The 21,906-nt window shown below is 55.4% G+C and overlaps 7 protein-coding genes across 7 annotated transcripts; 3 read left to right on the forward strand and 4 right to left on the reverse strand.

Moving 5' to 3' along the window:
* Window positions 1-2,530: 2,530 nt before the first annotated feature.
* CPAR01_14160 (uncharacterized protein) lies at window positions 2,531-5,181 on the reverse strand (the record flags this gene model as incomplete). Its single annotated transcript, XM_060498411.1, has 2 exons — window positions 2,531-4,789; window positions 4,879-5,181. Coding segments are annotated over 2 exons (2,562 nt in total), but the record flags the coding sequence as incomplete, so codon positions are not given.
* Window positions 5,182-6,357: 1,176 nt separating this feature from the next.
* On the reverse strand, window positions 6,358-8,112 carry CPAR01_14161 (ZIP Zinc transporter; the record flags this gene model as incomplete). The annotated part of the gene is made up of 3 exons (XM_060498412.1): window positions 6,358-7,767; window positions 7,840-7,970; window positions 8,049-8,112. The coding sequence occupies 3 exons, from the start codon at window positions 8,110-8,112 to the stop codon at window positions 6,358-6,360; spliced, it is 1,605 nt and encodes a 534-aa protein (XP_060343146.1).
* A 1,997-nt stretch (window positions 8,113-10,109) lies between these two features.
* Window positions 10,110-11,174, forward strand: CPAR01_14162 (DNA/RNA non-specific endonuclease; the record flags this gene model as incomplete). Its single annotated transcript, XM_060498413.1, has 1 exon — window positions 10,110-11,174. One exon carries the CDS (start codon window positions 10,110-10,112, stop codon window positions 11,172-11,174), a length of 1,065 nt encoding a protein of 354 aa, XP_060343147.1.
* A 615-nt stretch (window positions 11,175-11,789) lies between these two features.
* Window positions 11,790-13,968, reverse strand: CPAR01_14163 (WD domain-containing protein; the record flags this gene model as incomplete). The annotated part of the gene is made up of 3 exons (XM_060498414.1): window positions 11,790-13,511; window positions 13,573-13,688; window positions 13,863-13,968. 3 exons carry the CDS (start codon window positions 13,966-13,968, stop codon window positions 11,790-11,792), a joined length of 1,944 nt encoding a protein of 647 aa, XP_060343148.1.
* A 1,781-nt stretch (window positions 13,969-15,749) lies between these two features.
* CPAR01_14164 (MBOAT family protein) lies at window positions 15,750-17,485 on the forward strand (the record flags this gene model as incomplete). Its single annotated transcript, XM_060498415.1, has 4 exons — window positions 15,750-16,041; window positions 16,096-16,136; window positions 16,197-17,202; window positions 17,259-17,485. 4 exons carry the CDS (start codon window positions 15,750-15,752, stop codon window positions 17,483-17,485), a joined length of 1,566 nt encoding a protein of 521 aa, XP_060343149.1.
* A 153-nt stretch (window positions 17,486-17,638) lies between these two features.
* Window positions 17,639-18,490, reverse strand: CPAR01_14165 (isoprenylcysteine carboxyl methyltransferase; the record flags this gene model as incomplete). The annotated part of the gene is made up of 1 exon (XM_060498416.1): window positions 17,639-18,490. The coding sequence occupies one exon, from the start codon at window positions 18,488-18,490 to the stop codon at window positions 17,639-17,641; it is 852 nt and encodes a 283-aa protein (XP_060343150.1).
* Window positions 18,491-20,781: 2,291 nt separating this feature from the next.
* On the forward strand, window positions 20,782-21,882 carry CPAR01_14166 (galactoside O-acetyltransferase; the record flags this gene model as incomplete). The annotated part of the gene is made up of 4 exons (XM_060498417.1): window positions 20,782-20,981; window positions 21,197-21,319; window positions 21,387-21,484; window positions 21,575-21,882. 4 exons carry the CDS (start codon window positions 20,782-20,784, stop codon window positions 21,880-21,882), a joined length of 729 nt encoding a protein of 242 aa, XP_060343151.1.
* Window positions 21,883-21,906: the final 24 nt, after the last annotated feature.

Genomic DNA, 21,906 nt, shown 5'->3' on the forward strand with positions numbered 1-21,906 from the left:
CTTCGTACGGTGGCAGTTATCTTTGGGCAGTGAGGTTGAACCTACCTTGACAACCATTGGAACTAATAAGGTGGGGTGTGCGTCATCAGCCTTCGGCATGGAGGGGCAAGCCCAGGAGACACTTTCCCGGGAAGGTACCCGCTGTTGCTTATAATTCGGTACCAATGTTCGGTAGCTGTCCCGAAAGCTGAGTGGTCCCCCAGAATGACAGCTCCCTTCAGAGTTCCCGGCATACTATTTCAATTCTTCTCACATCAACTACCAACTTCCGACTACCAAGACGCTTTCCCTCGTACCATGCCATGCTATTCCAAGAATACAACAGCCTCATCCTGCTCCGTCACAGTAATCTCTCTCGCTCTTGTCTCTGCTGTTCTACAGTATGTATTTCTTCAGGGAACGCTCAGTGCGCGGAAAGTCAAAGTCCCGACTCAAGGCATTGAAACTTTTCCATCGTGGTTTGGTGTATATTGACCGTGTATCCTCTTTGGGACCAACGAGCATGCCCGGTTCCCCAGCATTGGCCAACATGTGAACTCGATGTGAACTCGATTTCGAAGGATCGGCTGGTCCTTGCTGAGAAGGCTTCAGTCGGACACGGCGGGTTGGCGGCACACACCAAAGTTTACTACATGAGCAGCAGGCTTTGATGGACGGCGAGCTTGCTCCCTACCGGGTGCTCTTCGCTCTACAGCTGGCGAGAAATACACGACTACTGACCAAAGCTTGTGGACGGCCAATCTCAATTGTTCTTCTTCATCTTCCCCAGCTGTCAGCAAATCTTACCCCCGGACGACTCGCTAGAAGCATGCGATCAATTTGCTTGCATGCCAAAAGTTGGACTCTACTTCTTCAGCCATTGGGAGCGAGAAGCTACCACAAGCATATGCCAGATTCGCTGCCACCGAGCGCAAACCTGCATGCGAGAGGTTCATGCTGTCTTGTCACAGGGACGACAGTTGGGATGGACTCGCAGAGGGCCTGAGAGCCGATTGAGAGTCTGTTCCACGCTTTCTCGAACGACACCACGCAAGGGAAAGCGAGGAAGGCGCCCGCCACACAAGGACTCAAAAGACCAGTCCATGATTCACACCGTTTTGTGGTTTCGGGTTCGGATGACTATATTGGAGGCTTGAGGGTTTGAAGATCGAGCCGCGCCATCGTCAGCAAGGCGACAAGAGACGAGAGCCTCGAGGTTTTCTCTGGATGGCGGGCTCTTGGGGAACAAGATGCCAAGACGGTTCTGAGTATGCGCTGGTCCACTCGGTTTCGCGCCAGCTAATCGCGAATATGGATCATAATTTGGCGCCTGGTTGAGCTTTAAAAGGCAGTCCCAGCATTCACGCCAACAGCTCTATCTAACTCGCGCAACGGACTGCCCAACTGAACGAATTAGCCAACTCGCCTGCGTATGATTTGGTCCGGCATAGAGACGGGTGCAGGCTTCGGGTCTGCTATACCTGACCGCCGCCAAAAGGCTGCGAAAGACTCGAGCTCGAGGGACCATAGAAGCATGAAGCATGAAGCCGCCCTCTGGAGACTGACTCCACTCCTGCACCCGACACGTCCGCATCTGGTCCGTGGTTCGTCGCGATCGCCCCCTCCAAGGCGGACGAACCGGAAGAGATCGCTCGGGTGACGGGCCGCAAGGTGGCACCTCCGTGTGTTTGGGTCCATGATGGCACGAACGTCATGCAAAACCTCTGGACGGGCCGGCTTGCCCGGGCAGTTAGAAGAACCAGGTTATCCCCTGGGTGGGAGTTGAGAGAACTACACCCGCAACGACGGCGAACGGGATCGCTCGTACGCTTGGGCGACTAGAATACACCTGTACTCGAGCCCGGAGTGGTTCTCCGGACTCGTGGTATTGCTCGTCTGTTGGCCTCGTTTTCGATATTCTTGACGATCGAAGAAATGCATGCTTGACTCGTGTCCCATCTCTTGCTCGAGTTTGGATTCAGTTTACAAGCCACCTGCTCATCCCATATTTCTCACACAGGTTCGCGACGGAGCCATGCCAGGTAAATATGCTGAGTGAAATGTCATCGGCTCATCGACCTTCTCACCATGCCAGAACGAAGCTGGGTTTCCTATGAGCAGACGACTGGAAACATGCTTCTGTACGTAATGGATGTGCAACTTTTCATAGACCTGAAGCTCGGCCAAGGTAAAGAACCTCCGTCCAAGAACTAAAGTAAAAAAAAAAAAAAGACAATCTCATCCCAACGCCCGGTAGGTATTGTACAAAAATAAAGCAAAACACAAACGCCAAGACCAGTCCATATGGGCCCCCTTCATGCAACCGCCATTGGTCCAGCCCATTCCATTCCGTAAGCCATCCTTGTTTACGCCAGTCGTAATTCTCTCCTCTGGACCAGCACTACTGAAGATGCAATGCAATCGACAGCAGCGTGTCCAGTCCGCCAAACATCCGCATTCTTCGTCATATTATACAAATCCAACAAGACTGATGTAAGTGGCAGTGTGCCTTTTGATCAACCAAGTTGTCGGGCGTTTCCTGTTCGTATCCTTAGTTGCGAGCCTTTGGCTTTGCCAGCATGTTGAGTCGACTCAGACTCATACCGCCACGCTTCTTCGTGGGACTCGGCGACTGAGCAACGCGAGGGCTCTGAAGCTTCTTGCCAATTGTGCCCGGGGTAGCACCCATCAGTCTGGGAGCCAGGAGAGCATCGCCCTCGGGTACATGCTCGGCCTTGCGCCTCTTGCCGGCCCTATCACCAGAATCCACCTCAAGGTCTCCTTCCTCTTCACGAGCTCGAGCCCGCTTCTTGTTGGTCATTCCATGGGGCTTTCCAGCCAGGAACTGCATGGGGGACCTGTTCTCCTTGTTGGAGGTGAACTCGGGGCCAGTGGGGAAGCTGCCCGGCATGTCAAGCGAGGCTCGCACATGACGGACACTGGCCTGTCCAGCAGTCGAGCCGAAACCAGTCGGAGAGGCGCTACCAAACCGGATGGTGTGGTCGCTGCGGAAAGTGAAAGTGCCAGGTACAGTCGGAGGCAGAGGCTTGATGCTCTCACTGGCGTTCTCGGTCGCCCTGTCAGACGGGCTTCCAACATTCAGCTCGGGATAGAGATTCTCGCCCTTCTTTCGCTGGGTGACATTGCCGTTTCCGAGCATGGCGTCGAGGCTGGGGTACTCAACCTCTCCATTCTTACGGATAGGGCTTATGCTCGCAAAGGCTCGGTGTGCAACTGTATTCGGAACATCGGCGGCTCGGTTAGTGTCCGGGGTGAAGTCGACTCTCTTAAACAACTTTCTTCGCGGAGTCGTGAACGGAACGGCGGGAACCGTCTTCTCTGCAGCCTGCGGTGCAGGAGTCTGGGAGATGCTAGAAGCGGGCTTGGGAAGAGCACTCTTCGTCTGGTTCAAGGCTCCCTTTCCGCCACGAAGAATCGACTTGACTCTTTCGAAGCGACCGGGGCTCACAATTCGGCGTTTCAGCTCGGCCGTCTTCTCCAGCGCACCAAGGTTGTTGGTAGTGGCAGACTTTGTGAGACCACCCAGATCAGGCTTCGAGGGCGATTTTCTGAGGATTCCAAGCTCGGGTTTTGACGGTGACTTGACGAGCGATCCCAGGTCAGGCTTGCTGGCTGACTTGGTGAGAGTGCCAGGTAAGGGCATCTTGGAACCAGCAGCGCGAGCCAGGGAAGATGCAGTGGGGCTCGTGAGGGAGGCCAGACTGGGCTGAGATCGAAGGCCAGTAGGCGCATCTGTTCCGCTAGACTTAGGACGCGGGAGAGAGCTGCCGTCGCGAGAAACTGGCCGGGCAGTGGTGGCATCGTCCTCGAAACGCTGTCGCATACGCTTGACTGATGAGGGCGGTTCAATGTTGGCAAAGATACGAGACTTGGGTCGAGGTCCAAGAGTCGACTTTGTGGAACTGCTGGAGTCCGCATCGTCCAGGTTGGCCTTGGACGGAGAGCGCTTGAGGCTAGACTTCTGCTGCGAGGGCGTATCGGGGATGCCCAAGTTGATCTTGGACGGTTTCTTCAAGATCGACTTCGGGTGAGTGGGCGTATCGTCGACGTTCGGCTTGGATTGAGATCGCTTCAGAACAGATTTGGGCTGCGTCGGCGTGTCATCCAGGTTAGCCTTGGAGGGCGATCGCTTCAAACTAGACTTGGGTTGCGTAGGCGTATCGTCCAGGTTCGCCTTGGACTGAGTCCGCTTCAGGCTCTTGAGAGGAGTGACCCGGCCAGGCTGGGCTCGGAAGGCTGAAGGATGACCTTCGATAGAGTCCATCTTCTTGAACTCAGCCATGTGGACAGCGCTGAAGCGGCCAGACTTGCCCCTGGCCTTGGCAATCCTGCGGCCGTTGATCTCTTCGTCCTCTCTCTCCAGCTCGCGCTTGGCCAGCAGTTCGGCCTTGATTCTGGCTGCCTCCTCGCGCAGCTCGTTCATCATCTGCTGGGCATCGCTGCTCAAGCCATTATCGCCGGTAGGCTGGGCGATGCGGAAGGTGAAGGGCGACTCGGGGACGCCCGTGGCCTTGAATGGCGTCTTGGAAGGCGTCGCCTGAGGATCGGCCTTCTTGTCTGAGGGGTCCATATCTCTGAAGCCGAGCCAGGTAGCGGAGGGAGGTGCTGCGGTGGGGTGAACCTTGCTCGGGTGCATTTCCGACAACGGGGCCTTAATGTTCGAGTGGGAAGAGGGCGTCGCGGGGTCGTGGTTCGGGACGACGAGCGCATTCAGGCTCTCAGCGACCTCTTGAGCAGGAGGAGTATCATCGCGTTCGGCAACAGATGCCAGAGTGGATTTGGCCTTCGGCTATAGATAAAGAAAAAAAAAATTGTGTGAGTTAGGCGCCGCGCCGTTTGTTTACAGAAGCGGTCAAAGAGCGTAGCCTGTTTGCTTACCTTGGGCGTGTTGGTGCTGGCCAACCGGGCCGAACGACGGCGAGGCGGCGACGACATGTTGACTGTTTGCGAGTGAGAATTGTCAAGTTCGTATGCGTGAATGTCGATAACGATCGAGAGGAGAGCAAAGAGACGGAAGAAGTCGAGCCAGCGAGTCCCTGGTTTGGAAGAGGAAGGGTTGATGATGTCAGGCGAGAGAGGAGTGGATGGGGGTTCTGGGCTGCGGTTGCGGTACGTAGAGCGCGACGGGGATGTTTTGGAGAGGGGCCGCTTCGTTTGTTTACATTGCGCGCTGTGGTCTGAGCTGTGATTGGATGGCAGTTGAGGGACGGCCCAAGCTCTAGACCCCTTGGCTCTGTGATCTTTGGCGGGATGAAAGTGGGGGGGGGGGGCAGTGAAAGTTCAGAGAAGCCATGCGTTTCTACGCTTTTTTGGCTGCGAATTCACAGTGGAAATTTTGTGGTGCTTCTTCTCTTCACGATTACAGTACGACCGGTGTTTACTCGGATGACCCTCGACGTGCTCCTCGTGGGTCAGAAGACAAGGGGAGCGCGTGGCTAGGGACCCACGGCCACTTATTCTCGAACCCTCTCTTGTTTAAAAAAAAAAACTAAAAAAACTGGCGTATCTCAGCTTGTTTGGCCCATGGCATGTTGTATCCGCACACTGCCTATCGCCTATCTAGTATAGCAGGCCGTCCACGTGCTCCTGTCTCTTTTATCCCGAGGAATGCGGTGCAAAGAGACCGTTGGATCTAAGCAGTGCCGAAGGCATAGCCCAAGCCGAGCGTGAGCCACGATGGCCCGCGCTTCGAACTCAATTCTCGTCGGTATCTACTGCGTAGATTGACCAGTGCCAATCCCGTGGGGAACAGTCTCTACCTCTGCTTCTCAGTCCTGGCCCTTGGTATTGTCGGAGGGCTAATGTTCAGCGATACTTGAAATTCTCTTGCTTTCACGTTGTCTCGCAGTGAATCACGTCTGCAATGTTGTCTCGTACATAGGCTTCCATATAGCTAATGAAAGCACATGAACTTTACCTTGATCTATATCACACATATTACCATCAGAGATGAGCGAATGCTTGCTTTCAAATATTACTCGGATTTCACAATCTCATATCGCTCTTGGAATTAAGACTTAGGTCAATATGATTTAAAACGTCATTCTTCGATGGCCATTATCTATAATTCCGAGCGGTCGTCGATGCGTTGCAGCAAATCCCAATCCAACCTGGTAGGGCCAGAGGCCCAATGCTCACGAGAAGTCTCAATGTTGAGCCACCTATCCAGTCTATAAAGTTGGCACCCGCACAGCCGTAGACTATTCCATGGTATAAATGCATGTGTGCCCTGCCACCCTTGTCAATGCCTATCCTTGTTGAAATGTGTACCCGCCAATATAAACAGTCCTTAACGCCGCCGATTGAGAGAGGTTTGATTTCTTAATTTGATGTTCCTACCAATGCCACGCCGTCTTTTCAATGCGTAGAAGCGATGGCACCTGTGATGCCCAGCAAGGCCATTCCCATGAAACCAAAAAAGATGCAGAGATTCCGATTGTGGTTCAAACTTAGCGCCTCAACAAAGAGCTGAAGGCCGACGCTCACCATGATTCCAGCCGTAATGGCAAACATGCAAGCGTAAGAGACAGCATTCGGCGTGAGGTGAGTATGCTTCGCAAGTTTGAACCACAACACAGCAATGCCCGCACCCAAAGGCTGGCTAAGGCCACCGAGGATCGCGGCCCAGAACATAGCCCTCATGCGACTCCCAAGCGCCATGTACAACGGCAGTGCCATGGCAAATCCTTCAGTGATGTTGTGGACGAACAGCGCCATGAAGACATTGAAACCCAGTGCCGGATTTGCGTGGTTCGTTGCGTAAGTAATGAAACCCTCTGGGAACTTGTGAAGCGCAATGGCGATTGAAGTCTGCAAGCCTAGAGAGAGGAAGGCATTGGTAGGTACGTGATGATGATGTTGCGCCTCGACATCTTCGTCCGCGTGTTCGCCGTCACCGTGAGCGTCATGATCGTGATGCGATTGATCGTGGCCATGACTGTGACTGTGACTGTGGTCGTGGTGGTGACGCGTCTCATCGTGCTCCGGCACCGGCAGAGGTTCCCTCGAAGCTGCGCGGCTAGTTCGCATTGTCCCACTGATTGGAGAGTTACACGAGGAACCACCCTCTTCCAAGTCTTCCAAATCCGTATGGCTATGAGCGTAGAAGTGCCCTGTATTGGTGCGCAGGATAGCCGGAGGCTTTGATGTGGATGTCGAGCGGCCGTTCAGGTGCTTGAAGCACTCCTGACCACAAGGATCCGTGTATCCAAAGCATGGCCCCTCTTCGTCGCAATTCGTCTTCGTGTCTTTGACGAAGGACATGACCCGCTGTTGGACTTGGGCCATGGACGGTCGTCTATCCACGGTGGGGCCACGGCTTCGCGAGGGTTGGGTCGTAGGAGTAGCGTGATTGGTGCTGAGACTCAGATTGCCCCTACTCGAGGCATGGCGCTTCGCCATGGGTGGTGCGCCGTTCTCGTGTGCAACCTCTCCATTCAGAAGTGGTGTAGACTCGGTAGCGTGGCCATTCTTTGCTATTCTATCAACAAGCGGCCGTCGAGAAGAGCGGCGACTAGAGGTATACAAAGAAGTCTTTCTGCTCTGGCTGCGCGATCGGGTATCGGTCTCGTTATGGTCATGCGTGTGATCGCAATCGACAACGTGAGATGGCATGTACTGATGCAGTAGGCGTGAAATGACCTGAATGCCAACAAAGCCTCCAATGAAGCAGGCCATGATAAGGAACCCAGCGATCTGGTCTTGGAAGCCATCCTCCTTAAGGTATTGTTTTGCGGATGGGAGCATGTTGTTTAACGCTGAGTAAAGCTATTTTGCAAGAATAAAGTCAGTATGCGTTCGCCAGAATCCAATTGCGTGAGCTTCTGGGGTTCAACCCACCATGACACCGAAACTCAGACTTAGAGAGCATGCCAGGAAGGCATTGCTGTCTTGTATCCTAAAGTTGCGTTTCCCGGGGAGGTATCGTATAACGAGGTCGACACAGATGATAGATGCGCCCACGACACAAGCTGTCAAGCAAGCAACAGGTTAGCCCATGTTCGTCGTAGGAGGCCAAGGCAGGACGCAGTGCGTGTTTGATCACCCACCTATTCCGCTCACGATGCACATAATCCACCCCCTGGTGTCGTTGTCAAGTTCCGTCGACTCCATGATGGGCAGCTCAGCTCAACACCTCCAATCGATGGCTGTAGGATGCCTGTGTGCTCGGCGCATGCAGAATGGGATGCGTAATTTGATGTTCTTCTCGTATGCGATTCGACCTATATGGTTCTCGAGTGTCGTCGCAATCCCAGGAATTTGAATACGGTATATGGTTTAGGTGGCTGCGTCCGCTGCAGAGCGGCAGGCCTCTGACGTAGGGTAAGGTTGTATGTGCGCAAGGACCCGGTTGAATCGCAAGTGGTGTACGGTACGTAGGTTGGTCGTGGAAGACCCAGGTAGGATAGCTGGTGTATGAAAGGATATCAAGGTGCTAAGGTGAAGCCTTGAAGGTATTCGCCACGGGTTGGTGAGGAGAGGAGAGAAGAGGAGCGAGGAGGAGAAGTGAAGGCGTAGGTCTAGGGAACGAAGGAGTGTACGGTAATGTTGCAGAGAGAATAAGGTAAGGTGGTGATGTCGATGGCCGCTAGTAGATCAAATGCGTCTTTGCGCGCAGACTGGTGGGGAGACTGGGAGAGACTTCTGCGCCTTAAGCTTTCCACCTGCGTGGGACGTGGATTCGGGGGCGCTGAATCTGGCTCTGGCTCTGGCTCTGTTGGCGGGGCCGGTGCGTTGTTTCCCAGTGATGGTCCATGGCTGGGGAGGGGGGGGGGGACCTTATGGGCCTGCCTTTTTCATGGGCTTTTCTTGCACCGGATTTTGAGAACCTTGATGGCCTTTCCCAGTCAGACTCGTCACCTTACTGATTAGTATTATGAGGGAGTCTCATGTCCCGACAGAGTCCGTTTCCCTTCCATTCTTACTTGCATGCTTTCTTCTGTTTTGGTCTCGTACCTACAGGCTGGTGCTACTAGGTTTATTCATCCTTCTTTTAGTCGATTGCCGCCCTGCAGCTTGCCGTCTGACCCTCCCCGAAAGCAACCCACCTTTTCTTCCTTTCTGATGCAGGAAACATGCGGCTCTTTTTCTAACGAGAGTTGAAGCGATGAACCAGCCAACACTAGGTACACTGAGAACGTAGGTTGTTTCGATCCTGCTGAGCCGGGCAAAGTCACGAAACAACGCAGAACGGTGCTATTGTTCGCCCCTTTGTTAGGGATCCCTCGCCCATGTCCCAGACCGAGTCAAGGTATGTTGACAGCTCACATCCGTGAATGGATCAAGTCTTGGCTTTGAGAACCCGGATGGCGGGACGAGGTATCCACGTACCATACCTGACCTTACGAAGTACCTTATTCCTCGAGCCCCGTGATGTGCGCTAGCCGCCAACTCACTGAAGCCGCCCGAAGCGCCCTGCTAACAGAGAAGACTGCGCAACACGTGAAAGATCTGTATTGCAATTGTGGTTGAAGCGGCATGCTAATGTTGTGTCTTATTTGAATGCTTGATGCCAGTAGGCCAGGATCCCTCTCCAAAAAGAGAGTTTACGTCGCGCGCGCAGGGCAGAAATGCGCCGCGAATCGGAGACTGGGATTTGGTCATCCGCAAGGCCCCGCCCTCACCGAGATACTGACGACGGTGAGTATGTCACACCGAAGTCGTCGACCTCAACTTTTCCCATGGGCCCCTGCTCTGGTTTCCTTCCCACCCCACATCCACGGTCCACCTGCCTCACGCCGGCAAATGCTCGGGACAAGGAAGCTGCGTGGCTGCATCTCCTGCCGGCTGCCGCACTGAGCTGTTCCTTTTCCGAGTAGGTCCCTGGAAATCGCCGCCCCGGGCTATGCGCTGCCGACCGTTGCCCAAAATTTTCCAGCTCCGAGCTCCAGATCCCCGTCCCGTGAGGTGAGACACCCACCACACCAACACCAGCAACATCATCACATGCCCTCTTCTCCTTGCCCCGTGGCCAGAGTAGTGTCAGCAACAGCGGATCCTTGAAATCGGGCAACTTTTCCAACTCCCTCTCCCACCATCGTATCGTGTCAGTTGCAAGAGACGGTTTAAAAAAAGGCCTAAACCGTCTCCCCACGAAACGAACCGTCGCCATGTCGAAAACCACTTCCATCGCCCTCATGGCGCTAGGCGCCGGAGGCGGCGCCGCGCTCACGGCCTCGATCTACTCCATGCGCTCCCAAAAGCAACCTCCCACCGCGACGACAACGGCACCGACGACAACCTCCTCCTTCTCGACAGCTCCCACCGTCCCCGTCCCTAGCACCCAAGTCTTCACCAACCCCAACGCCGTCCCGCTCCCTCCCTCACCCTCCGGCGGCCCGGGTCCCGTTCCCGTAGCGTCAGGCAGCCCCGTCGACCCAGCAGGCATTTTCGAATACGGCTTCCCGGGTCCCGTAGCTGACCTCGCGACCCGGCAAGGGCTCGTCTCCTCCTTCGACCGCCGCACCCGCAACCCGCACTACGTCGTCGAGCACATCACACCCGCCTCCCTCGCCCAGCGCGACGGCGACCGCAAGCACAGCGTCTTCCTCGAAGACGCCTCCGTCCCCGAAAAGTTCCAGGCCAAGCTCAAGGATTACTTCCGCAGCGGCTACGACCGCGGCCACCAGGTCCCCGCCGCCGACTGCAAGTGGTCCCAAAAGGCCATGGACGACACCTTTTACCTCACAAACATGTGCCCGCAGGTCGGCGACGGCTTCAACCGCGATTACTGGGCCCACTTCGAGGACTTTTGCCGCCGCCTGACGACGCGGTACCCGTCTGTCCGCATCGTCACCGGACCCTTGTACCTCCCCAAGCGCGACCCCGTCGACGGCAAGTGGTACACCAAATACGAGGTCATCGGCAACCCGCCCAACGTCGCTGTGCCGACGCACTTTTACAAGGTCATCTTCGCCGAGGACGGGAAAGCCGGCGGCAACGTCGCCATTGGCGCCTTTGTGATGCCCAACGCGCCCATCCCCAACAGCAAGCCGCTATCAGAGTTTGAGATGCCGCTCGAGGCCGTGGAGCGCGCTGCGGGACTCGAGTTTGCGAGCAAGCTTGCGCCGCAGCGCCGCAAGAGGCTCTGTACCGAGGCGACGTGCGCAATTGTCGTCAAGGAGTACGCGGATAGGCAGAAGCAGATTGGTGGTGGCGGCAAGGGCCGTTCATAGAATGGATCGGCGGGGTTGCTGAAGGATCACGGAGGAGTGCGTGGGGAGGTTGCTTTCCGATATGGACCGTTGGGGTTTCTTCTATTTGGCGGGGATTTAGCATGAGGCCGAGTTGGCTCTCCATAGTTGTCCTTTGCTTTCACATATGTACCATCACTGTACCTTGAAAGGGGGAAGCGACCGAGGAGAGAGAGAGGCAGAAACAGACCAGGGGTCGGCTGCATCGCATATTTGTATACACAGAGCTACGACACAAGCATCATGCGAAGGGATCCCAAGCCACAAGCAGTGGGGCACATGTACACTAGACAAGCCTGGTCAGTCGACAGTTGTCGATAGCATGCCTTCGCATACGTATATCATCACATTGTCCAAAGATGTAGAGTTCCTCGAGTACCGTGACTTGACTTGTGTGTTTTTTGGTTCCCCTCCAGCGCCAGGGTATCATCAACCCGTTACTTCCTCCTCAAAGCCACTATTCGTACACTGAAAGGACCGCCGAGTGCCGGAGAAATCCAAATCAACGACTTCCGAGTCGTATTTTGCCTTCCTACCACCCGTTTGCGGTTTCCACGCCCCCTACGCCCGCCCCAATTCTACTACATTTTCGCTCTCCTAACGGGACCGCGTATAGTTCCCACGTCGCTGCTCCTGCTTCAGACTCTCCTCCTGACTAGGAAGCGGCGCCCGCCTGCCGCCACGGCCACCGTCGTCGCGGTCTCTGTGGTTGTTGTTGTTCGCGCCGGGAGGCGGCGGCATGGACATGGGCATGGGCGGGAACCCGGGCGGCGGCACGAAATTCGGCGGCGGCACCATGCCGGGCGGCGGCGCGAAGCCACCTGGTGGCGGGGGAGGTAAGGTGCCGCCGGCCTTTTGGATCATTTCGGCAATCTTGGCCAGGTCGGCTGGGTTGCTCGGGTCGATGCCGCCGGGGAGACCTGGGATCATCGGCGGCGGCGGTGCACCGTTTAGCCCGGGCAGGGGGAAGGGTAGGGGCGGAGGGGGTGCGCCACCTGCGCCGCCGACACCGGGGATCATCGGCGGTGGCGGGACGGGACCGCCTGCGCCGCCGTTCTGCGGCATCGAGAGGCCCGGTAGGCCCGGTAGTCCAGGAAGACCAGGGAGGCCTGGGAACCCAGGGACCATGGGTTGCTTGAGAGGCATCTTCTGGTCGACGAGGCCGTCCATCTCGTCTTCCATCTCCATCTCCTCCTCCTCCTGACGCTGGCGGCGCCCGCCGCGGCGGTCCCATGTACCGTTGGCCTCGGCGGCGGCCTCGCCGACGTGGTAGCGGTCCTGGAAGACGTCTGCGTCGCCGGGCCGCTTGCGAGACCAGAAGCGCGTGATGCGGTCATTCGAGCCCGAGGCGAGGATGTGGCCTAGCGGGTGCCAGTCGAGAGACCAGATGGCAAAGTCGTGGGCAAAGGGGACCTTGTGGGCGGGATATATCGTCTGCGCCGGGGTCGTCGACGGGTCGGAGCTGTCGTAGGGAGCTACGGAGTTTGCGTGACCGGCGGGCGTGTTGGGCTCGTCAAGGATGTAGTGGTACAGGGAGCCGTCATGGCCGCCTGTGCTGAGGAGGTTGGAGTGGACTGGGTGCCAGGCGATGGTCGAAATGTCCTTTTCGTGGCCCTTGAGCAGGCAGATGTCGCGCATCATTCGGAGGTCGAAGACGCGGGCCGTCTGGTCTCGTGCTGACGTTGCCAGGCAGTCGCCCTGGACCTTTTCGAACAGCGTCTTTGTGATTGTGTTTTTGTGGCCGTGGAGGGTGGTCAGGCACCGGCCTGTCCTGGGATCCCACAGCTTGACCAGATGGTCTTTTGAGCCTGATACTAACAAGCCCTTTGTCGGATGCCAGTCGCAGCTCTTGGCGTCCCAGCCGTGGCCCTTGAGGGTCGACTCCTCCACTCCTCCAGCAAAATCAAAAATTTTGAGCGTCGAGTCGTCGCATGCAGTGACGAATTTGGAGTCGTTGGGGCTGAATGCGAGGTCTCTGACCGGATCGTTATGTGCGGCGATGCTCTGAAGGTTGTTAAAATTGGGCTGCCAGTACTTGACGCTTCCGTCGTGGTCGGCAGAGATGAGCCAGTCGTCGTTGTGAGAATAGGCGAGAGCTCTGATGGCGGAATCGTGGGCCTGCATGATGGTCTCAAAGTTGAATCCGGTACCGTTCCATAATGTGAACTCTCCGCTGCTCGACGCGGTCAACAGGCGGCGTCCTTCTGGCGTCCACCGGACGACGTTGACCGGGTGCTTGATCTTGTTCAGTGATGAGTGTAGGTGCTTCACTGGGATTGTGTCACCGGGATCTGTCCTCCTCGCGGCGGGTGGTATGAACTGTGAGCATGTTAGTGTCAGGGATGCAGATGAGGAGAAGTCGACCTTGTAGAGGACTCACGTCAACGATGAAGCTGGCACTTGGCCTCTCGACTTCTCCGGTGTATGCATCGCCGTCAAGTGGCGAGCGATGGCGCATCCAGTTGGCGACGGTTGAGCCATAATCAGTAACAGGACCTGGGGATGTCAGTTATATGCTCGTGGAAGCTAGTCTTCGTCTCAACCGCGCAGGAGTTTGAGATGAGAAGTCCAGATGGTGTTCGCCCCTGTCTCTCATCATGTAGACTGAGGGCTTCCACTCTTGGTATTCTACGCATGAGGTCGTGCTAGAGAATCTAGGTAAAAACTCACGTCGACCCCTGGCTCTCACGAAACCGCCATCTTGACCCTCTCCATCACCGCCTGGGCCTCCTCCTCCTCTCCTGCCATGGTGATCCCCTCGAGGATCATACGCCATCTTTAAACTCTCATGAGGGTTTCGCAATTTCTCTTTGTTGATATTGAGCTCATATGTAGTTTATGGCTGATGAAATAAACCCCGAAATTTCAGTAAAATGTGAATTGGCGCTTGTTGGTGAGGGAGCTTCAGCATTGTTCGGTTCCACGAGGTTGGTACGTCGCCAATGACAGTGAAAACGACCGCGACGCGTGCACAGGCCAGCTACTTTTCTCGCGGTCACATGACCCTGGGAGCTGGGAGCTCTGCTGTGGACTGAAGGAAGGATGCACAGAGGCACGTCCCTTCCAACGTCGTCAATTTCGGTCGATGAGCTAATGCAGCCTGGGTACGTACCCGTTCACTTCCCGGGAAGGTCGACGGCCCACGGTTTTTATCGGTTTTCTTATCCGGGCCAATATCGGGGCGCCCATGTCCCAAATTTCCCATTCCCATGCCTCGAATGCCCAAAAATATCCCGCGATTCTTCGTGAGGTGATAATTTATGGCAAGGTGCGATGTCTTCTGGCCCCTCTCCCCACTGCCCAGTCAGTCAGGCACTTTCACATGTGATTTTTCAGTTGCAAAGCCACGGCTCCCTCCTCGTTTTTCTCTAGACTCTGACTCCCAAGTTCCCTGGACCCACGAGGTGAACCCCATGTTGGACCACTCAGAGCTGCCACCGGGGATCGCCGTCACTATCCGTGAAGCCGTAGAGACCCTTGGCGTGCATTGGATGCATGCGACTTTTCTCTCTCTCAAGGCCTCAACTTGCCTAGGCTGGCGGCGTCAGGATGCAGGATGTGTTGGGTGATTTTAAACACAACGGGCTTTTTGCTCTCTGTCTCTCTGGGCTGTCTCCTTCTCTGCGGTCATGCATTAGCGCTGGCTTTGAGGCGCTCTCCGTTGATCCAGCCAGGTTCCGGGTCAGACAGCTCAACGACCCTGACATTCTCAAGGTCCCCCCTTCCAATCCCGCCCCAATGGGCCGTGCCATCGTATCTACCTTACCTTACCTTAGTACCTTGGCCCGTCGTCACTCGTCTCTCTCTTTTTCGTAAATTCTGTTTTGTTTACTTCATCTCTCCTGCATTTCCATGTCTCTGATCAGTTCTCTGCATCGCATCTCTTCAACTGGCCCGTCCTGCACGCCGTCTGCATTCTTGTCGTCAGCGCGCCTCCTCTTCCATCATTCCTCCACGTTGATGAACGAATCCCCACGCTACAAGACCTAATGGCGTCGGCCTAGCTTCCTCCACCTGGTTTTCCCTCCGACTACATACCTCACTTACCTTTCCCCCCCTGTGCCTTGACGTACCCCCTTCTTTAAAGCTACCTCACCACTCAATCATTTTCCTGCACCTCAGCCATTGCCCCTCACCAGGCACAGCCAAAAAGCCAATGCGCCCTACCTGGACCATCCAATCCAGATAAAATAGCTTCTCCTCAGTTCTGAAAGGAGCTCAAATCGATTCGCGGGCGCCGTCCGTTTTCCCTTTGGAAACGCCGGCTACAAAGTCAATCCGTACTCTTCATCTTGCCTGACCCGGCCGCGCGCGGTGTCTTGCATTAGAGATCTATACTAACGAGTCCGATATCTTATCGCGCTTGCCACCACTTCACTCCCTGCATTGCATATACATAGCTCTTCCCTGACAGCCTACCTACACGTCTCCTCACTTTATACTTTCACCCATCTTTCCCCCTCGTCATCCACTACGGCCGCTTTTCCTTTTTTCCTCCTCCTCTCTCTCTTACATTCTTGTTGAGGACCTAATAGCTCCAAGGACGTCTTGCCCGTCATGAACACGGCCACGGTGACGAGCCTTGAGAGCTCAAGCACCACCACTACCTCCTCCTCTCTGCGTAACAAGCACAATGGCACCTCCAATGGCACCTCCAACCCCAAGGCCGCCGTCAAGCCGACTACACCCGACACCAACCGCACGACCGACGAGCTGAGGAGGGCTATTCAAAAGAAATACAGACACGTCGCTGCCGTCCACTCCAAATCGCGCCCATCAACCCTGAGCCATGACTCTAACACGGCCCCGAGCTTCATTGGCTTCAGGAACTTAATGATTATTGTACTCAGTACGTCGAGCCGATGCCGGAGCTCCTTAAATGGCATTAGCTAACCAGGCATAGTTGTCGGTAATCTTCGTCTGATGATGGAGAACATTCAAAAAGTAGGCTTCAATGAATTGTTCTTGATATGTAGACACACCTCACTAATCAGGCGCTTGTAGTACGGAGTCTTGATTTGTGTTCGCTGCCACGATTTCCGCCAGCAAGATCTCGCTCTCGGCTTGGGCTTATATCTTCTGATCCCTTGTCATCTTATCGCCGCGTACCTAATCGAACTGGCTGCCGCCCAGCAAGCAAGGGGCCTGCGGGCGAAATCGAAAGACGGAGCCGCCAGCCCAACAGAGGACCAGCGCGCGAGGTTTGACTCGACCTGGAAGGTTATCGCTTGGATCCACGCCGTTAACATCACTCTCGCTCTGACCGTTACATCCTACGTCGTGTACTTCCACATTCATCACCCCTTGATCGGCACCCTGACTGAGCTCCACGCCATCATCGTCTGGCTCAAGACAGCGTCGTACGCCTTTACGAACCGAGATCTGCGTCATGCCTACTTGCATCCTGTCAAGGGCGAACTTGCCGCCATGCCCGAAATATACCAGCAGTGCCCGTATCCTCAGAACATTTCGATGCACAACCTGGCATACTTCTGGTGGGCACCGACATTGGTCTACCAGCCCGCGTATCCGAGGACGGACAAGATCAGATGGGTCTTTGTCGCGAAGCGCATGGCAGAAGTATTTGGCCTGGGTGTCTTTATCTGGTTCGCTAGCGCCCAGTACGCCGCGCCTGTCCTCATCAACTCTCTCGATAAGATTGCCTCTCTGGACGTCCCCAAGATTCTCGAGCGGCTGATGAAACTATCGACGATTTCTCTGGTCATCTGGCTCGCCGGCTTTTTTGCCCTCTTCCAATCGTTTCTCAACGCTCTCGCCGAAGTTACCCGGTTCGGTGACCGGTGTTTCTACGAGGACTGGTGGAACAGCGAGAGCTTGGGTGCATACTGGCGATTGTGGAACAAGCCCGTATACCAGTACTTCAAGCGTCATGTCTACTCACCCCTCATTGGCCGAGGATGGAGCCCAAGGGCCGCGCAACTGGCCGTCTTCTTCGCGTCTGCCGTCCTGCACGAGGTTCTTGTTGGTATCCCGACACATAACATTATTGGTAAGTCGTCCCGGGGGAAATACTCGTACAGTCAGTCGGCTAACAAAGAAAAACAGGTGTTGCTTTTGCGGGCATGTTCTTCCAACTTCCCCTTATTGCCCTCACCACCCCTCTGGAAAAGATGCAGTCTCCCACGGGTCGCATGCTCGGCAACTGCATTTTCTGGGTCTCGTTTACCATCCTCGGGCAGCCCTTTGCAGCTTTGATGTACTTTTACGCGTGGCAGGCCAAGTACGGCAGCGTCAGCAGGCAAATGGCCTGTAATTCGGTTGCAAGCTCGTAACTCGCGAAAACAATCGTCAAATGGGGCACGGCGTTGGCCTGGTACTCTTTTCTGTGTACACTATGATTTCTGGGTTTTAGACAAAACACAATAATTGGCAGTTGGCTCAACATGTCGTTCTTCAAGTTGCGTGCCATGACGAGCCCATACTAACTACCCGCAAAAGGGAATCATGGTCCCGACACGCTTGCGATAGTCCTCATAATCCTGTCCAAAGAACCTGACCAACAGCTCCTCCTCGTGTCGTATCCTCTTTGAAAAAAAGTACCACAACACGACGGCGTACGCCACCAGCGACACCACGTTCCCCATGACGAGCTGCGTGCCGATAGCCCACCAGAAGAAGCCAAAGTACGAAGGGTGCCGAAAGTAGGCGTACACGCCGCCCGTGACGAGGGCATGGGACTCTGCGCGGTAGTGCTGGATGGTGTGGTTGAAGCTCTGGCCCGCCGTGACCATGGCCGCGGAGCGGACCGTCTGGCCCAGCCCGACCAGAAGCAGACCTGCAATCAGGAAGAAGGGTCGGAGACCGAAGGGCGCCCAGACGCTGTCGGGGAAGACGAGGTTCGTGAGGAGGCACTCTAGGAAGGCTGTTGCGTGGGCGATTGCGTAGGCGGGCCAGTTTGCTGTCAGGAGGTAGGCGTGGACTGTCGCTTGCGGGGTGTTGTAGGCTGCCGTTGTGTAGAATTCGAGAAAGTGGAAGAGGGAGAGGGCGGAGAGGAAGAAGGGGAGGCGCCAGAGCGGGGATGAGGTGGTCAGGAGGAGGAGGGACAGGGAGAGGAGGCCGAGGGTGAAAGTTGTGCCGAGGAGGAAGGCGCGGAGGGCGATGCCGGCGAGGGATTTTGGTTGGTTTGGGTAGTATTCTTTTCCTGGGATTGGGGGGTCCTGGGGGCGGGCGTCGCTGGGGGGAATGTTAGCTTGGGAGTCTTTGTGGCGGTTGTGGTTGCGGTTCGGGAGGTTTGATGGTTGGGAGTAGAGGGGGTTCATGGGCGTGCGTGAAGACATGGCGATGGTGGGGGTCTTGGTGTTGAGGGGCAGAAAGAGGTTCACAGAACTGGACGTCCTTTGGAGGTGTCCGAGGACGTCAAGGTCGCAGCCACATTTGCTCGCCTCACTTCACCTCCCACCAGGGATAGGACAGAACAGGACAGGACGGTACGGGACCGGACATTTGCAGAGAGGAAACGGGGTACGGGAGATCGGGGCGGTATTCTTGCGATTGATGCCGGGACCGAGTGTGGTGTGGCTGAGTTTGCGGCTCTGGTTGAAGCAAGACGAGAAAGGGAAAGCAGGGAAAGGTAGAGATAGGTACTAGGCAAGGCAGATAGGTACTTACACCCGACGGAAAGTCGACATGGTTGTGGCTGGCTGACTTGTGTGAAAGATGCGTTGATCTGATGTTTCTGTGAATCCAAGCAGGTCGGTTTAAGCCACTCGGGAGCCCACATGCAGAGTTGTGGTGGTGGCCGCGGGATGCGGGATACGGCAAAGGGCAGATGCGAGTGTGGCAGAGTTTACGTTGCGAGAAAAAACAGAGCCTCAACGAGCCGCGGAACGACGTTGAGACTGGAAGAGCGCTGTTTGTGGCGGGGCAAGTTGGCTCTAGCTTCTTTTGTGGCCGTCATTTACATGCGAGAAGAACCAATGCGAGCCCAGGTTTCCCGTTTTTTGCAACACTGACACAGACGTCTACGGATAGTTGCGACGAAAGGGAAAAGCGGGAAGAAGGGCAAAGAGGTAAACGAAAAACTTGGCAGTGCTGGTAACTCTGTTCGAGTTCAGAACATGGCGTTTCTGTGGCGGTGGGCTTGTGATGGGTTTGCGATGGAGTGAACTAGGTAGTAAAAGCGAAGTATGAAGTCGGCGTTCGTCAGCCACATGCGTGGAAACGGAGTCTCTCGGATTCGTGAATTGCGAGACTCCGACGTCCAGTGTGGGTGATGGGGTGCGTTCTCCCGGTCGTTTGCTGCAATTCTCGGAGGTATTCGAGTATGTACTATCCTAGTAAGAATCGTGGAGATGTGGACGTGAGACTGCACAGACGTTGGATCCTTCTTTCTGTACTGCGCAGACTGTGGAATCCAAGATGCGGAATCAGATGTCGTCCCCCACCTTTTCTTTTCAGCGTTAGTCTCTCCACCTCAGCCCAGCTAGAGGATGCTGAGGTTATTCCCGTTGTGATGTCAGGTAAGACTGTTCTACTCAATGGGTTCTTCAACAGTTCCCTGCCCTAGGTATTTAACGAGGAAGAATACAAGGGAGGGACGGGAGAAACGGAATCTGGCAAACAATGTTTTGCTGTGGCTGACAGATAGAGACAGACGGATAGAGATGACGACCTGGAGTGAGTGCGTCGTGTCTGTCTGGTGCACACACACACAGAGTTGACGCGGGTAAGGCCAAGCGCGAGCGCGGGCCGAGTTAAGGGGGGCGGGTGACGCAAGTGCGTGGAGCCCCCGCGGCCATCGATGCGCTTTGAACACCTGCGGATACTTCGTACACTGACTGACTGCTCTTAGGTGTCGTGCAAAATACTGCTGTTGCTGGCAGCTGCTTCTTTTTCCCATTTTGGGAGGGGTGGCACTGGGGAGGAGCAGCACCAGCAACCAACATGGTCCAGGTCTGGTCCCCTTCTTTCTTCGTCTCCCCCCCGTCCCCGTTTACACGTACCTTGCTTCGGGTTCACCGACCAGATCATCCACCTTTAGCTCTGCTGCGTAGCCTCTGGGCTCTCTTCCCTTTCCCTTCTTCTTCCTAGCTCCATTGCTTCAATTGGTCACTTGATCCTTTAATGCCTCTTTCTTCAGGGTTGCCAGCTCGTGAATTAAACTACCAGACTACTGCCATAGCTCGACAACGGCCGGCAATTGGCATCCGAGATCCAATACACACTACTTTACTCTCCGTACCTACACTACTGCATACTCCTCCATAGAGACCCTTTTCCTCTTCCTCCTCATCATACAAAAAGTCGTGGGGTGTGCTCTAGGTTTTCCCAAACGACCCCGTCTTCAATAGAAACACCTTGTTCTCGCTTCTTCCATCCATCAATTACATTCCTCCTCATCATCCCCCCCTTGTCCATCTCTGTGGATATCCTTCTTCTTGTTAACTCACCGACAAGTCGGTTGTTTCCACCCCAGATTCCCCTGACCCCCATTCTGAACTTACCTCACCTCACCTCGCTTTACCTCGCCTTACACAAGCTTGGCAAACATAAACACACTTCAACTCATACCTCCGTCCCCTACACATACATACCTTACGCGCGACCGCGTACAAAAGACACATCCCACATGCTCATCCTCCAAGACGTAGCCATGGACATCCGCACCATCGACAAGGAAGAAAACAGGAGGCGCATGAGAAACGGCGAGCTCTACTGGGCCTTTACCCCGGATCTCATCGCCGACAGGAAACGCTGCAAAGCCGCCTGCGACAAGCTAAACAACGCTGGTGATGTCAGCCGCCGTACCCTCGTTGGCATGTGGAAAGAGTGAGTCCCTTCTCTCTTTTCTCTATTTATCTGTTTCACTATCTCCACCCCCCGGTTCTATTTGCGCGTGTCGCCGTGTCCCCGCATCATTTGGGTATCGGCAACTTTCCAGACCTTTTGAGAGCTTCCCTTGTCCCCCGCAACTTTGCATTACCTCATGTGTACTCCGTACCTAGCATAACGAGTGAACGGATCTGACTTGAGAACCCACCCAGCATCAACCGGGACACGATCCCTCTCCCTCCGCCACGTCTCCGCCATCATGAGGACGATGCCCTGCTTGAAGACTACCCGTGGATCGATACCCCGATAAAGATGGACTACGGCTACAATGTCAAGTATGTGACACCCACCCCCGGATCTCCACAGCCAAGTGAAGCGTGCCTCGTACTCACCGCCTAATAGGCTCGGTGAGAATGTCTACGTCAACTCCAACAGCACATGGATAGACACCTGTCTCATAACCGTGGGCGACCGCACCCTCATCGGTCCAAACTGCTCGTGTAAGTCCCCCTCCTCTCTCCTCTCTTCTACTATATCCCATCAGGCGCAACCCGCGACCCGCGAATTACCTAAGCTAACCTCTCAAAAAGTCTACAGCGGCACACATCCGCTGGAACCCCGTCTCCGCAACGGCACCCGCGGGCCAGAGTCGGGTAAGCCAATCACCATCGGTGAGGACTGCTGGCTCGGCGGCAACGTCATCGTACTGCCCGGAATCACCATCGGCAAGGGCGTGACCGTCGGCGCCGGGAGCGTCGTGACCAAGGACGTGCCGGATTTCGTATGCGTGGCGGGCAACCCGGCGCGGGTAATCAAGACTGTCGAGCAGTCGCAGCCGACGACAACAAAGCCGTCGGACGAAGTGTCAAACAGGATCGTTCCTAGCTCTACTATGTAGTAATGCAGTTTTCGCGTGCCTGAC

The sequence above is a fragment of the Colletotrichum paranaense genome, assembly GCF_030867605.1.
Source record: "Colletotrichum paranaense strain IMI 384185 chromosome Unknown Scaffold_14.1, whole genome shotgun sequence".
Lineage (NCBI taxonomy): Eukaryota > Fungi > Ascomycota > Sordariomycetes > Glomerellales > Glomerellaceae > Colletotrichum > Colletotrichum paranaense.